Here is a 17,337-nt window from a genome sequence, read left to right on the forward strand (position 1 = left end):
CAGAGTCAGGGGAAGTTAAGTTGGCAGCTGTTCGTGGGATAATAATGAAGCACACTGTTTAGTATTGCATATCCGCACTGTAAAATGTGAGAAGTATTTTATAGAGACCATGGTGAGCAGGGCTCTGTCCATTTTGTGTGATGTAAGTGCATGAACTGTAGGTGAGGAAACTTTTTTTGTTTTTTCATGGGAAAGTAACTGGCAATCATAATCTGTTGCAGGTGAAGAAAGCGTGCACAGATTCGGATGTTTCAGAACCTCAGAATTCCAGGTAAAGCAACTAAACAGTACTTTGATAAATTCAAGTGCTATAAAGCAGTGGTGCTATTTATAAGAATAATCATGAAAGGTAAAGTTAAATGAAAATATCATGGAAGATCATTTGCTTTCATAGACTGAAAATAGCTCTTATTCTATTCTTCTGAATATATTTCACTTTAGATGTTATATTTTGGCTGGATTAAGAGCTAAATGTTGGCGTGTAGAATCATATGTATGACCAAATAATTTTGACTTTACTGTGTAAATGTCTGGTTTTTCTGTTTTATTGTTGTCTATGTATTTCAGTTTTGATGTTTCTAGTTTTTTATGTAGAGTAAAAATGCTACTGTTTGGAAAACAGTACACTGTTCAACATGTTTTACTATTTGCTTTACATATATTACTTTTATGACACTTTTGTCTCTATTTTGGACAATAAAGTAAGTAAGAATCACTGTAAACATGCCATCCAGTATTTATGTTCTGTTACATCTGTTTTGTGTAAAATTTGTAATATGAAGCAATTTAGGCCTTTTCTGAGTTGTTTCATCTATTGCTTCTGTTTTCAAATAGGTCTGAATATTACAAGTTTTTAAACAATCTCCACACTATCTTGATAAAACTTGGACTATCACCAGCAGCTAACAGAAACACAAAACACAAAATATTTTCTATTAAGAATGAGTTTCAAAACCCATCCTAAAAATAACCTTTTAAGTCACCATGTTGGGTGTTTTAAATTGAGAACCAAACAGCTCTTAAAAGCTTCCTAAAAGATCTACTGGATGACTGAAAAATCCCTATAATTTTTTATTTTGTTTTTTATTGCAGTGGATAATACATTTTCTAGGATGAATATTGTCCAAATGTAACTACTGTAAGTGGTTTGAAGTGTGGTCCTTCTCCTGCCAAGATCAATGAGAATTTTGTTATTAAGATCAGTGGTAACAATGTTCCTTTTCTATGCTGTTTTATGAGATTCTATCTTTCCTTCCTGTTCTCATTAAATGCTGGAGTTTTAAATATCTGTAACTGCTGCATACAGATATTTTCAATTGAATTAAGAAACCCGGTTAAGTGAGTGTATAATTTTTAGCCGTTCTAAAATATGAGTTCAATTGGTGTGTAAGAGAAGGGGCTAGTCTTAAGACATTGTAGTGCCAGATATGTTTATTACTATCTGAGATAAAGTCTAGTTTAAGCAAAATAAAAATCTGTACATTTTTTTTTATCATTTTGGGTATTACTGTTTGTTAGATTTTTATGTAGCTTTTCATCTGAAGAACTCAAGGTAAGGATATATGATTGCTGCAACCCGTCATTTTATCTTCACAACAATCCTGTTTGGTATGTTAGCCTAAATTATAGTGACTGATTTGAAAACTTCATGACTGAGTGGTGGTTTTAATCACCGTCTCTCCCTAGCTCAGATCTATCCTCTTACACCAGTGTTGAAAGCATTCTAAGGCTACAGTCCTAAACACATTTACCTGGGAGTTAGGCCCTTGGTTCTCAATAGAATGTACTTTGAGAAGAAATATACAGGATTATACTATAATTTCACCCATTCTTAGGACCGTTTCACTTACAGTATGTATCAGGGATGGGAAATTATATCCCATCTGGTGGGTTAAATCCTTATCTTGCCCCACTCCACAAGACAAGCTAGATAGGTACATGGAGAAAGCCACTTGTAGATCACCTGATTTCACAGTGACATCAGGTTATCTATTTTTCTCTCATGGATGATCAGCTGATTGTTGAGGGTTGGGCAAGCCCTAGCAATCAACTGATCATTGGGGTTTGCATAGCTCCACAAATGGCACTTTGCAGTCCTCAGCAGTCAGCTGCAAACCACCTTTGGCTCAGCCACATATTTACTTACTCTGCACTTGAGCAAGCAGGCATATGTGGAATGGCTAAAATGGCCTCATAGGCCAAACTGATAAACTGGGTGCCTAATTACACCTATGAACCCTCAGTTCCCCACCCCTGACAAATCCAGGTTAGCCACCATATGTATATGCAACTGGGAGGCAGTGGGAAATGGGCAAACTCTTGGAAATTTAGGCAGGCTATTAAAGTTTTTGTGTTTGTTTTAAATGCTCTAATTTTAATGTTACTCTGTTATTTTTAGATTTTTAAAATCCCTAATTTATATGTGACTTTAGTAATAGAATTTTTATACTGTCAATTAGGTGTTTTCTTTGCCTTTTGTTCTGAATCTATTTGGGGGTACTTTTAGTTTGCAAAGCTTCAATATAATAATGACAAAAACAACAGGGTGCTATAGAAGATCCTAGCTCTCTGACTGGTGTACCTGAATGAATGATGAATGAATGTTCACATTTTTACATTTTACATTAATTGGTAAAATAGTAAAATTGGTACAATTACATTATAATTAATGGTTTCCTCGCTATTATTCTAGCCACAGTTTATAATGAGCTATAGCTCTGTGTGCAGGAAACAAGCAGGAAACCGCTGTTTGTTCATACTGAATGGAGGAAGAAGAGAAGGGACAAAGGAAAATGTGAATCTGAGGCTCACCACAACATTACATCCACACAGGGGCCAAATTTTCATTTGCCACAGTTATGTATACTTATAAGTCTATTGGTTGACCAGAACAAGTACACAAGTTACCTGGAGCCTTTCTATCATAATGCACATTTCCTCATAGAATAATCAGTGTCCTTGCAATACTGAATATTTAGGCCATTTGGGGAATGGTTTTTCAGTGTATATATTTTTAAAAATCAGAGATTGATTAATTTTTTTATTTTTCATTAGTCTTTTTTATGCATAAGATTGAACTTATCAAAATTGTTGACCAAACAGAAAAGTTAGAAATGCAATGTACACTATTTAAAATCATCAGTGAACCTTTAGTCTGAGTGGCACTAGAGAGCACGGTTATAACATAGCATACAGGCATTGGGTATGATGAACATTCTTCTTAAAACAAGTCTTGTGAAAACATTGTGCGTAAACTGAAATGTCAGCACAAAAATGGATGCTGGAGGTGCTTTCACTTGCAGAATAGATCCTGGCCTGTTACTTGGGGCTAAAGTCTTTCCTTTATTTAGCTAGCTTTATTGTGTGTTGGTTTTGGACTTGGAAGTATTAGAATAAATGCAGATGGAATATGTTTTTGTAGTAGGGAAGTAATTAAGTTGGGTGTGGGAACTTCGTCAGGAGAATTCTTGGAGTGGCATGTGTGTATCAGCAAATTCTTTGTCTTATTTGGCTTTTCTTTTCTAGAAAGAAACTTTCAAGTTATATTTGTGTCTCAGTCATGTAAAGAGAATTCACTAATGCAAGAAAATATATTGGAGAAAAGAATGATTCTAGGTGTACCTAGAATGAAAAAGGAATGAAGGAAAGAGAAGTAAAGAAAGAACATGCAATAATAATTTCTGGTATTAGGCTGTTTCTGTAAAACGGTTATGCATTTTATTTTGTTTCTATAGCACTGTAACTTCAAGGTAGAAATTCACCACAGAAATAATAATTTTAAACAAATGTTTGATAATTTGAGCACAGTGTTGTCCTTCTGTAAAATCAATGTACACCCTGTGGGAAGTTATAGGTAGGAAATGCACATTAAGATAGACTAGTTCAGGCATCCCCAAACTTTGGCCCTCCAGATGTTTTGGACTACAATTCCCATCTTCCCTGACCACTGGTCCTGTTAGCTAGGGATCATGGGAGTTGTAGGGCAAAACATCTGGAGGGCCGCAGTTTGGGGATGCCTGGACTAGTTTGTTAGTGAATCAGCCTGTTAGTGTAGAAATCATAGAATCATAGAATTGGAGAGTTGCAAGGGACCATGAGGGTCATCTAGTCCAACCCCCTGCAGTGCCCAATGTGGGGCTAGAACCCCTGATCCTTAGATTAAGTCTCATGCTCTGCCAGCTGAGCTGTTATCCTTTTTTTCTTTCAGAAATTCAAAATGATGATGCCAACTCATTACATTCCAATGTTTCCTTTCTTGTCCTGCCTTTTTTCAGTCCCGATTTGTTTTTGATTTTATTCCATTTATTCCTCCTGCCTCCCAAATAGTGTGATTACAGTACCAAATTGTATAGTGTGGACTGGCAAAAGTGCTATAGAGGCTTTTATGGCCTCTAGCCTTTAATTTGAAGCTACTTCTTGAATCTCCTGATGTGTTTGATATGTCTGGGGTATTACTGATGAACTGCTGATGAACTGCTGCTTAACAATCATTCCATGCTGAAGGAAACTTTAATTTTTGGGTTCATCTAATTTTTATTTTTAAAATTGAGAAATAGTGTTGCTTTGTCATTAATAAATAAAGAGTTATTTACTTGGAGTAAACACATTAAAATGAATGGACTTGAAGTAACATAAGCCCATGGATTTCTGCGGGTTTGCTGTCAGTATGACTTAGTTGGATTTCACCTATTGGGAGTAAACTAGTAGCTAACAAAAAGACAAATCATCTGTAATACACCAGCTGCAACAGGAACCATTTATACTGTACATACATAGAAGCCACCAGGTAGAAGGTTCTACTTACCCTGTTTCTCATATTTTAAGACATACCCATAAAATAAGCCATAGCAGGATTTTTAAGCATTCAAGGAATATAAGCCATACCCCGAAAATAAGACATAGTGATAGGCGCAGCAGCAATGCCGGCCGCGGCAGGAGGAGGAGGAAAAAAATAAGACATCCCTTGAAAATAAGCCATAGTGTGTTTTTTTGAGGAAAAAATAAATATAAGACATGTCTTATAATATGAGAAACACGGTAGCTTTGCTGCATTGGACTTACAAATAAATGAGGGCCAATTAATTGACACAGAATCCTGAAAAGCTAGTGGAACTGTATGTCCCAAGTTCTCATGTCTGGGAGATTGGGATTTAGCCTGTTTTGGGTGGGGTTACATTGTAAATGACTTTGTAAATTTCAAGGGGTTGGTGAGTAAACAACCAGTTAGTCCCTGCAGTACTCAGATGTGCAATCTCTATCTCTTCCGAGCTCCGTGGCTTCCTTCTCTAATATTCCATTATTGGCAAATTGCTCTTGTATTTGGTGGCATCTCAGCTACAAGGGATTCTGAATGATAATACAGTGGAACCTCGGTTTATGAACACCTCGGTTTACGAATTTCGGTTTAGGAACGCCGCGGACCCATCTGGAACGGATTAATTCACTTTCCATTACTTTCAATGGGAAAGTTCGCTTCAGTTTATGAACAGACTTCCGAAACCAATTACACCCATGCTTCGGGTTAAGTACGCTTCAGGTTGAGTACTCCGCGGACCTGTCTGGAACGGATTAATCCACTTTCCATTACTTTCAATGGGAAAGTTCGCTTCAGGTTGAGTACTCCACGGACTGTCTGGAACAGATTAATCCACTTTCCATTACTTTCAATGGGAAAGTTCGCTTCAGTTTATGAACGCTTCAGTTTATGAACAGACTTCCGGAACCAATTGTGTTCATAAACTGAGGTACCACTGTAGTTGAAATGATCTAGAAATGACCCAGGTGGATTATTTGTGCCAGGAACCACTGTAGGTAGTTTGTCCTTGTTAGTTCTCCTGGACGTCTCAGCAGTTTTCAATGTACCATTGGTGTTCAGAATTAGACATGGTCCGATATGGATGAGAAAACTGAACTTTTAGTTAAAGACTGAAGTGTTATTGATCAGTTGGTCCTCCTCTTTGGCAGTGAGGAAACAGTTTAGGATTGGAATGTTCTCCCCTTGAATAATGAGCTGTGTACCTCATTGTCTAGGAGATAATGGCACTGGGCAGAAATAGTGTTTTTGTCTAGTCTTCAGTAGTTGAAGACTAGTGTATAGAAATAATTTCTTTTTTTGGGGGGGGAATCCAACTTCCATATTATGTCCAGGAGCATGTACTCATTTCTGTATTTTGTTGCTTTAAGGTTACAAATTAGCCTGGGTTGGTTTGCACTTGCCAGTGACCCTATGCAAGCATGGCAAAGGTGTGCATGGCTGCCAGTGGATTTCTGACCAAGTTGCACTCCACAGAAATTCTGGTTTTTGCATTTCAGGTGAAAATTACTCGGTTTTTCACATGAAAATGCCAATTCACCCCAAACACTGTGTCCGTATAAGATAACAACAAATAGCTGTGAATGAAATGGATTGCATTTGGGGAAGCACAGAAAGGTGGCAAGGAACCAGTAGAAACATGCTTATATTTGTAATGTGAAATAAAAATATATGAGTAGGACTGAAGGATGGGAATAGGGATCTGTGATAAGGAACAAGAGAAGGTAGTTGCTGGAGCTGAAAGCCAAATAAAGGAGGCAAGAAAGTAATAGGGGCTTGCACGTGTAAATAGAACATGTAACAGGAGGGGGGGACCCTTTAATTATAGTTATTTAAATCTAAAGAAAATGATTTAAGAATAATATTAACTAGAATAGATTTTACTGTTTTTCACTTTACTAATTTATTAAATCTTCATATAATTTAACATATACAGATAATTCAGATTATAAATACAGATTATAAGTACATGATATTCTTGTAAAGAAGCTGGTAAAATGCGGGCTAGACAATGCTACCATTCAGTGGATTTGTAACCGGCTGACTGACCGAACCCAAAGGGTGCTCATCAATGGCTCCTCTTCATCCTGGAGAGTAGTGACTAGTGGGGTGCCACAGGGTTCTGTCTTGGGCCCAGTCTTATTCAACATCTTTATCAATGACTTGGATGATGGGCTTGAGGGCATCCTGAGCAAGTCTGCAGATGACACCAAATTGGGAGGGGTGGCTAATACCCCAGAGGACAGAATCACACTTCAGAATGACTTTAACAGATTAGACAACTGGACCAAAGCAAACAAGATGGATTTTAACAAGGAGAAATGTAAAGTACTACACTTGGGCAAAAAAAATTGAAAGGCACAAATACAGGATGGGAGACACCTGGCTTGAGAGCAGTACATGTGAAAAGGATCTAGGAGTCCTGGTAGACCACAAACTTAACATGAGTCAGCAGTGTGATGCAGCAGCTAAAAAAGCCAATGCAATTCTGGGCTGCATCAATAGGAGTATAGCGTCTAGATCGAGAAGTAATAGTACCACTGTATTCTTCTCTGGTCAGACCTCACCTGGAGTACTGTGTCCAGTTCTGGGCACCACAATTCAAGAAAGATACTGACAAGCTGGAACGTGTCCAGAGGGGGCAACCAAAATGGTCAAAGGCCTGGAAACAATGCCTTATGAGGAATGGCTTAGGGAGCTGGGTATGTTTAGCCTGGAGAAGTGACGGTTAAGGGGTGATATGATAGCCATGTTCAAATATATAAAAGGATGTCATATAGAGGAGGTGAGAGGTTGTTTTCTGCTGCTCCAGAGAAGCGGACACGGAGCAATGGATTCAAACTACAAGAAAGAAGCTTCCACCTAAACATTAGGAAGAACTTCCTGACAGTAAGAGCTGTTTGACAGTGGAATTTGCTGCCAAGAAGTGTGGTGGAGTCTCCTTCTTTGGAGGTCTTTAAGCAGAGGCTTGACAGGCATATGTCAAGAATGCTTTTCCTGCTTGGCAGGGGGTTGGACTGGATGGCCCTTGTGGTCTCTTCCAACTCTATGATTCTATGATTCTACTCAGTATATTATTAGGTTACCGTTTTTCATTGTCCACATTTTGGACAGCAGTTGGAGGATACAGATGACAGCTATAGAAGTAATTCTGCAATCATGAGCATCTGGTTGCTTGGCAGATTCCTCAAGCACTTCTCCTAATGCGTTTGGATTTGCCCATGGGCCTTTTATGTGGTTGCATCGCAGATGGGCTGTTTATACAACCTGGTTATCCTGCAAGTTTCCCTTTCTCTCCTCCTCCCCACCCCCCAATAAAAAAGTCTTCACTGGGAAAAAATCTTCACTGATTCTTTGACTCACACATTCTTTCTCCAAAAGATAAGATTCTTTATGAGTCTCATAAGTTCTCTGTATTATGATACTACATATAAGCCATCCAGAAGGCTCCCATATATCCACTTGTGCACCCGGAATTCGTATTGCTGTTGTGAATTACATTTAACAATCTATCTGTTGATTTTCAGTGTGTTTGAGTCTGTATTGTTTCTTTGAAAGTGACCAAATATAAGGTTAATTCCCAAAGTAGAGTAAGTTTACCTACTCTTTTAAGCGTAAAATGGATTTGCCTTTCCGCAATCAGTTCTCCACCTTAGGCTTTCAAAGTTCAAATCTGGATTTGGTTATAAGTGAAAATGAGTATGGTGGTCTCAGCCTAGTCCTTAGGGGTTTCTTGTCTGCTGTTCAGAAGAGGCCCAGAACTGGAATTGCAAGGTTGTTGCAGGTCATGATTTAAGGTATATTGGTAGAGTTTTGTTAGAAAAGTGTGCACAGCAGTTTAGGAATCTCTGTAGACATGTTTTTCAGCTGAATGCTTTCACGTTCAGAACACTGAAAAAGGCAGTGAGCCAAAAGTATGAATTCTGAGTTTTATTTTTACTGACAATTAAATGTTGGAGCCGCTTATTCTTTTGCCTGTATGCTTTGCAGTTCATTGTTGGGTTTGTTTGCCCATACAGTTGTAGATTTAACTCTTAAGACAAGTTGATAAGAAAAACAAATTACCCTGTTTAACACATTTCTGGGATTTCGAATCTAGCCCTTTTTGTCCCTTTATTAATTACTTGAGGCAGATTGTGAATAATATTTTAAGTTCTGAATATACATATTTAATTCTTTAAGATGATTAAGTACTTGAAAAATCTTTCTTTTCCTAAAAGGTAGATTGCACTTTTTGAAACATAGCATTGAATAAACAACAATATTAATTTTATTGTTATTTTAAACCACAGAGCTTAGGGCTTGCCGATCAGAAGGTTGGCGGTTCGAATCCCCGTGACGGGGTGACCTCCCATTGCTCTGTACCAGCTCCTGCCAACCTAGCAGTTCGAAAGCACATCAAAGTGCAAGTAGATAAATAGGTACCGCTACGGCAGGAAGGTAAACTGCGTTTCTGTGCGCTGCTCTAGTTTGCCGGAAGTGATTTAGCCATGCTGGCCACATGACCCGGAAGCTTTACGCCGTTGGCCAATAAAGCAAGATGAGCGTCGCAACCCCAGAGCCATCCGCAACTGGACCTAATGGTCAGGGGTGCTTTTACCTTTACCTTACTATCTTCTACTGCATTATCCTGATAGTTTTACTGAAGGCCTGCCTAAAATTCTTTTAAATAAGGGTAGGGAACCTCTAGGAACGTGGGTGGCGCTGTGGTCTAAACCACTGAGCCTCTTGGGCTTGTCGATCAGAAGGTCAGCAGTTCGAATCCCCGCAACAGGGGGAGTTCCCGTTGCTTGGTCCCAGCTCCTGCCAACCTAGCAGTTCAAAAGCACGCCAAAAAGTGCAAGTAGATAAATAAGTATTGCTCCGGCAGAAAGGTAAATGGTGTTTCCGTGTGCTGCTCTGGTTTCGGTGTTATGTTGCGCCAGAAGCGGCTTAGTCACGCTGACCACATGACCCGGAAAAACTGTCTGTGGACAAACGCTGGCTCCCTCGACCTGTAGAGTGAGATGAGCGCTGCAACCCCAGAGTCGTCTGCGACTGGACTTAACTGTCAGGGGTCCTTTACCTTTAGGGAACCTCTGGGCCACCAGCTGTTGTTGGACTACAATTCCCATTCTATCTGACCATCTAAGGAGTCCCAATCCTCTGTTTCTGCTGTCTACTAAAGTAAACTGCCTTATAATTTCTCGAATCCAGGAGCAGCTGGCAGTGAGGATTGGCAATCCACACCTGGCTTCCCAGCTGATGTTTGCCAAAGTTTCATACCCTATACTTCACAGGCTTATTTAACTTATATGCAGAATTCATCATGTGAAAGGCTGGACTGGATGAATCCCAAGCTGAAATTAAGATTGCCGGAAGAAATATCAACAACCTCAAATATGCTGATGACACAACCTTGATGGCAGAGAGTGAGGAGGAATTAAAGAACCTTTTAATGAGGGTGAAAGAGGAGAGTGCAAAATATGGCCTGAAGCTCAACATCAAAAAAACCAAGATCATGGCTACTGGTCCCACTGGTCTCCTGGCAAATAGAAGGGGAAGAAATGGGGGCAGTGAGAGATTTTACTTTCTTGGGTTCCATGATCACTGCTGATGGTGACAGCAGTCATGAAATTAAAAGACGTCTGCTTCTTGAGAGAAAAGCAATGACAAACCTAGACAGCATCTTAAAAAGCAGAGACATCACCTTGCCGACAAAGGTCCGTATAGTTAAAGCTATGGTTTTCCAAGTAGTGATGTATGGAAGTGAGAGCTGGACCATAAAGAAGGCTGATCACCAAAGAATTGATGCTTTTGAATTATGGTGCTGGAGGAGACTCTTGAGAGTCCCATGGACTGCAAGAAGATCAAACCTATCCATTCTGAAGGAAATCAGCCCTGAGTGCTCACTGGAAGGACAGATCGTGAAGCTGAGGCTCCAATACTTTGGCCACCTCATGAGAAGAGAAGACACCCTGGAAACCTTGCTGCCACCCGAAACCCCCAGCAACACAATCCACGCCCCCACCTCAGACCTACCCCACCCACCCCCGCCGCCCACTGATCCCCCCTACACAAACCCCCGCCACCCCAGACCACCGTCCTCCATGGACTCGGACCTTCACACATCCCGCGTCACACCCTCAACGGACTTACACCCTCCACACGCCTCTCCACAGTCAAAGACCCACGACCCTCACGGACCCTTCCCCCCTCAGAATTCCGCCCCACCACAAATCCCCTACACATTCCTCTACTCCAAAGGCCCACAATACCCTCCCCAACCAATACCAAGACCCCCCAAGGACCCTCCCCTCCCCTCAACCCTACCCTCCCCCCAATACCAGGACCACCCAAGAAACCTCACCTCTCCGTTTGCTGTCACTGCCACAAGAGCAATATTAAGTGTCCTCTTCCCCCACTCCAGAAATAATCCAAATTGCTTAGAGCCCCTCAAAGCACCCTACTCTCAAATGAAGGAACAGTTCAGGGGGGAATCATTCCAGCCTTATTATGAAAAGTTTAGTTGCCTGTGCAGATTGATCAGGAAGGTTGCCAAGCAAGTGTTACGTTTGGGTGATTTCCATAGTGTGGGTGACAAAGCAGAAAAGGTCCACCTATATCAATTTTCATGTAGGTAAATGATGGAGTTCTATATTAGAGAAAGTGTTCCTTCAGTACACCAGACACAGTACATTTAGGACTTTCAACGCTTTAATTTGGGCTAAGAAATGCATTGGCAGCCAGTACAGTTGACCTAAAATAGATGTAACATGACCTCTATATCCTCTCCTAAGCTGTAGAGAACTGCACTAGCTGCAGTCTTTGGGTTCTCTACATAGGGCACATTGGAGTACTAGTGCATGGGTGACAGTGACCAGATTGATCTCAGAGAGAAACTGTTGCAGCCATTATAACTGAGGCAGCTAGGAAAAGTTGTCTGCTTCAGGGCAAAACACCAGCAGCCGAGCATTAAATGATATGTATGAATCCTGAATATGCACCTTACTGTTAATTGACACACTTTAGTACTAATTTTATATACTTTATGCCAAGGCACATCCATATCCAGTGAATGTACTTTTCTTTAAACAGGGTATTAACAAGTGCACCTCAGTACTCCTTATAGATCCTGAGTGAATCATAGGGTTCCACCTTTAGCTTGCATGCATTATTAGTTACAGAGTATGACTCAGAAGGCCTTGTGGAGTTTCAGGGGATGCTGGGAAATATATTTTGTATTGCCCACAGTGGCTATTGCCAACAGGAGAGCATGATTTGGGTGGAGTGCTCCTGTTTTCCTGCTCCTTTCTCCTTGGCCTGCCAGTTCTCCACTGATTTCTGTCTAAAACAGTGTTGGGTATGAGGCTGATTTTAAGATACTGCTTTCTGTTATTCAGTATTTAATGATCAGGGAAAGTGTTTCTTTTCAGTGTGTATGTAGTTTCTATGGCCTCAAAAGGGTCTCTCTGCACACTTCCATTATGTAAATAGTATAGTAATAGTATTACTTTTCTCTCTCTAATAGATCTATGGAAATGCAGGATCTAGCAAGCCCTCATAATCTTGTGGGAAGCAGTGAAACACCTGGTAGTTCTAAACTGGACAAATCTAATCTTAGCAGCACATCTGTTACAACAAATGGAACAGGCGGTGAGTGAACACCTACCTCTTTCAGTATAAAAACAAAAAGTGCTCTGACATCTTTAGAGACAAACTGGTTTATGGTGGCAATACATCACATTAATGACGAAGTTGAAAAGTGGATAGATAGATATATACCATGGATGATAGCGTAAGGTAATCAGTTGTGTATTAGGTACAATCCTCTAATATAAAATTTATATCTATCTATATATAATCTTCTATCGCCAATATATCTCCATTAATCTCTGTACCTGTCTTAATGTTAGTCATCCTTCCACCTTACAACTGTTTTTCTTGCGTTGCAATTTGGCCTGTTCTTTGAGCTTGCTGAGGCTATTTGTACCAGCTCTTCCTGCATCTTATTATCCGAACACCCAACCTGGTGTTTGCTTTTAATCATCTTATTTAAAAATTGCTGAGCCTATTCTGTTCATCCAAACAAGTCTGGGTCTGATCCTTTTGGTCAGGTGCTGACATTCATAAGACAATTTTAGTGAGAGTCTGCAGCATTTGAGTAAATTTAAAAAGTTCATTATACTTTGGATCATTTTCATATTTCTAAAAGTAAATTAGCTTTCAGGAAAAAATATGTGTACAGGAGGTTGAAACCAGACTTAATCATGTTTAGCGTAGACCAATTGAAATCAGTGATGGGTCAAAAGCAGCATGACTAATTCTGGATTAAACCCAACATCAATATGTTTAATCTAAGTTTATTTTGCTTTTAAGGATTTTATGTTGTATGCCAAAGTCAACTAGTGAGTTTCTAAGGTGTCACAGCACTTTTTGTGGTCTCACTGACAGTCTATAGCCTGACCCACATGTTATACTGCTGCTTGTTGCAGCAGCCTCTGTGTGGTGTCTTATCCACTTAGTAGTTGTAACATATCTTGCTAGTTTTCTTATTATACTTCCAACTGCCATGGGGATTTTTATGCTGTTCGGTAACTTGGCAGTGGTTCACAGTGGCATAAATTCTGCATGGCAAGCAGAAGACTCATATAAGCAAAGGCATAACACATTACAGGAAGGGTAAGAGTAAGGCAGAGGCTTTTTTAGTGTGTGTGTGTGTGTGTGTGTGTGTGTGTGTGTGTGTGTGTGTGTGTTTCGCTTAACAAAAATGTTCTTAAATCTGTTAAATTTTAGTTGGCTCATAAAATATTTGTGCTGACCTGCAAGTTCACATATTTGCTACAGTATTTTAACTCACAGATTATCATAGAAGGTAAAATCACAGCTTATCGAAGCACAGCTCAGTCAGATATTTGAGCAATACCTTTACATTTCATTTTGTGCATTCATTTCCATTTACCATTATTAAAAGGAAAATTAAACTGAAGGAGAACATATATAAAGTACTGAGCTTAGGATCCACTTCACCCTTTTTGACACAAGTGAGTCACCTGTTGTATCAGTGTTCCTGGGTGCATTTTAAATGAACAAAGTTGCTTTTTTTACTAAATCATGCCTTAGATTCTTCTAGCCCAGTGTTCGACTGTAATACAATGACGTTCCAGGTTCTTCCATGGTAGAGGTCTTTCTCAGACTTTCTGCAGGCAAAGTGTGTGAGGTACCACTGAGATTTGGGCTCTCCCTTGTCGGATGTATATCAATGAGTAAAAGAACCGTGATGAAAGTGTGGGCTTTTTTGCATGCAGGACTTGTATCAGAATATTTTTTAACTGGTCAGACTTGCTTGTTTTTGGAATTTAAAAACAAAATTGTTGTAAATGATGCAATACTATATTTGCCTTATAAAACAGTGAATCTCATGCCTTTGTCAGGTTGTATAGCTTAATAAAAAAAACACCATTTGTGGGTGTATGGCATGAGGCACTAAAATTGAAAGAACTAGTGGTTTGCTTGTGCGTGTGCATGTGTGTGAGTGAGAAAGAGAGATGGATTTTTTGAAGATTCTATGATTCAATATCAAGTGGACTAAGGGTGAGTATTTACATGGGTTTGTTTGAATGCAGACTTTGTCATGCTTGCTTGGCCAACCAAAATAAATGGCATTTAGTTAATAGAACACTTCAAGCATGACAAAATCTGGATTCAATCAGTACATTTTTTATCTGTATAATGCTCCCTATCATACAAATGTGTGTCCAAATGGGATAATACACCTACACCTGGGGTGCTGTGTCCTGATAGTATTCTAATGGAATCTGATGTATGTGTGATGCTTTGTCTGATTTGGTATCCAGAGACATGTTACTGAAAACAGGGATACTTATCCTATTTGTCTTTGTGACAGAAGCACCACACAAACAAGTACTATATGTGATAATTTACCCCAGTAGTCCTCCTTAAAAATGGTCTAGAGAATTTTCTTTCCTATTTTTCCCCTTATTATTAAAATTGTTGCTGTATGTTAAGCAGATTTTCAGAAAATGAACCACTATATACCATTCCAATTCTCAGGAGACAACATGACTGTTTTAAACACTGCAGACTGGTTACTGAGTTGCAGCACTCCCTCTTCTGCAACAAGTATGAGTAATCCTGGTATATTGCATGTGTGTGACTGGCTTCTTGATTGCTGTGTTGAATCTATGATATTTTGCTTTGTTCTTTTTGATTTGACATTTCACAGCTTTCTCGTCAGAACCCTTTAAATATTGAGAGAGAAACAGAGATTGTAATGTTTTACAATAACAAAGTATTTCTAATGTATTCTATATCTATCTATCTATCTATCTATCTATCTATCTATCTATCTATCTATATCTAAAGTTGATGTGCCCATAGAAAAATATCAGATCACTTGGTTTCTTATAAACATCAATATTTACTAAATCATTGTGAATGTGCCATATATTCTTAGAAAGAATCTATAAACTGTTTTCTGACTTATTCAAGTTTATATTTGTAGCAAAGTTCAGATACCGGTATTTCTCCAGCAGAGGGAGAAATCCTGCAGCAGATATTTCTCTGGCAGCAAGGGGAGTAGATTGCTTGTAGTTCCTGGTTATATTGCTAATTTTCCACTGCCATACAAAGAGCAGTGCTCCAACATGTTATAATCTCCCAGCATCCTCTGACCAGCTATGTTGAGGGGAAATTACATTTTTCTGCAGAATTCACATAACATGCCCAACATTCCTTGCTGACCCCTTCTATTCTCTTCTGGCCGCATCTCTTCTTTCCCATCATGAGGGATCCCTACATACACTGACTTTCTCTTGTAGCAATGAATCGGTTTCTGCGTCTTCTGAACCTCATTGTTTTGCAAGCAGTAGTGGCACACTGTAATAGGTTGAACTTCTGTGACTGGTGTGTTGGCTTATTCTGCGTTTCAGCGGGATAAAGTTGACATTTTTGTTGTATATACTCCTCGCTTTCAAATTTGAAGTGAGCATCTCATGTTTCTTTTTAAAAAACAAACAGAATTTCCCCTTGACAGCAAGATTATTACAGCACCTCACTCCTCATTAGGTTTCTGTGCAGTTTATCAAACTATTGATGCAGTTTTCAAAATACTGCCATTGTGGCAATATAGAAAAAGTTGTTCCCCTTGTTTTTGTTGTTTAATCTGCACAAAATGTACAGTCATACCTCATGATACGTCCGCTTCATGTTGTGCCTTTTCAGGTTATGGACGTGCCAAACCTGGAAGTCCCAGAACGGGTTACTTCTGGGTTCGGTGCGTCCGTAACCTGCACACATGCACAGAAGCGCTAAATTGCGCTTTGTGCATGCGCAGAAGCGCCACAGTGCATCATGCACGTGCGCAGATGCGGCGCTTCTTGTTGTGGCCTTTTCATGTTGCGAATGGGCCGCTGGAATGGATCCCGTTCGCAACATGAGGTACCACTGTTTTCCAAATTACAAGTATTTTAAGTGTTTCAGGAATTTTAGGGTGGATAAACCAAGATGTAATTAAAGTATTTAGGCTCGTCCTCCATTTCTCTTCCTTCCCTTTTTCTGATGTATTTCATTAAGATTCTAATTTTATTTAACTAATGTTCAGCTGTCAAAATGTGGAACATAAATTTTGTAGGCAGAGAAGCAGAAATGGCAGTCTACTCATATCTGACACAGACTATGATTTAGTGCAGCTTGCACAAGTTTTGAGTTCATGTATTCTCCCCGCTTTTCTCTTTCTTTTGGTATGACCATGAGGAGGAGATTGTTTCTGTTTTCAAATAATTAGAATTTATTGTTATGTCTGAACCTGAACCTGTAGTTAATCTTAGCTATGGTATAGGGAAACCAACCAAGATTATAAACCACAATTGGAAATTGGATTGTTTCCCTAAACCATAGTTAAGAGTAACAGTTCGTCCAGGTTGGAATATAAAAAATATGTTGCTTTTAGTTAAAAATAGAAGCAGAACCTTACAATCTCTTCTTCTGGCTGTTATGAAGATGTAGAGGGGAGGGAGAAGCTGATGAAACTAGGTTTCATACATGCAACACTAAAACATGGTTTAGGCACTGCATTTGAATCATAGAATTGTAGAGTTGGAAGGGACTCTGAGGGTCATCTAGTCCAACCCCCTGACGTGCAGGGATCTCAATTAAAGCATCCATGACAGATGTCCATCCAACATATGTTTAAAACCTCCAAGGAAGGCGAGTCCACCACCTTCCGAGGGAGACCGTTCCATTGTGGAACAACTCTTCCTGTCAGAAGGTTTATCCTGATGTTTAGTCTGAATCTCCTTTCATGTAACTTAAATCCATTGGTTTGAGTCCTAGCCTCCAGAGCAGGAGAAAACAAGCTTGCTCTATCTTACATGTGACAGCTCTTTAGATATTTGAAGATGTCTCTCATATCTCCTCTCACTCTCCTCTTTTCCAGGCTAACTTATCCAATTCCCTCAGCCATTCCTCATAAGGCTTAGTTGCCCTCCTCTTCTCATGTTCCAGCTTGTCAATGTCCTCCTTAA

General features: G+C 39.5%; 1 protein-coding gene across 26 annotated transcripts in view; it reads left to right on the forward strand.

Moving 5' to 3' along the window:
• Nucleotides 1-17,337, forward strand: part of EYA4 (EYA transcriptional coactivator and phosphatase 4) — a 120,848-nt gene that overhangs the window by 60,623 nt on the left and 42,888 nt on the right. For 13 of the 26 annotated variants that reach the window (XR_004692183.2, XM_035108945.2, XM_035108944.2 and 10 more), the window contains 3 exons: nucleotides 222-271; nucleotides 12,324-12,448; nucleotides 14,867-14,935. Coding sequence is in view for 25 of the 26 variants with exons in the window: in XM_035108945.2 (XP_034964836.1) it covers nucleotides 222-271; nucleotides 12,324-12,448; nucleotides 14,867-14,935 (244 nt within the window). In the remaining variant the exon portion in view is untranslated. Of the gene's footprint in view, nucleotides 1-221; nucleotides 272-1,092; nucleotides 3,684-12,323; nucleotides 12,449-14,866; nucleotides 14,936-17,337 lie in introns of all 26 variants that reach the window. The other 13 variants (XM_035108963.2, XM_035108960.2, XM_035108961.2 and 10 more) reach the window with 6 other exon arrangements.

Source organism: Zootoca vivipara, chromosome 3, assembly GCF_963506605.1.
Source record: "Zootoca vivipara chromosome 3, rZooViv1.1, whole genome shotgun sequence".
NCBI lineage: Eukaryota > Metazoa > Chordata > Lepidosauria > Squamata > Lacertidae > Zootoca > Zootoca vivipara.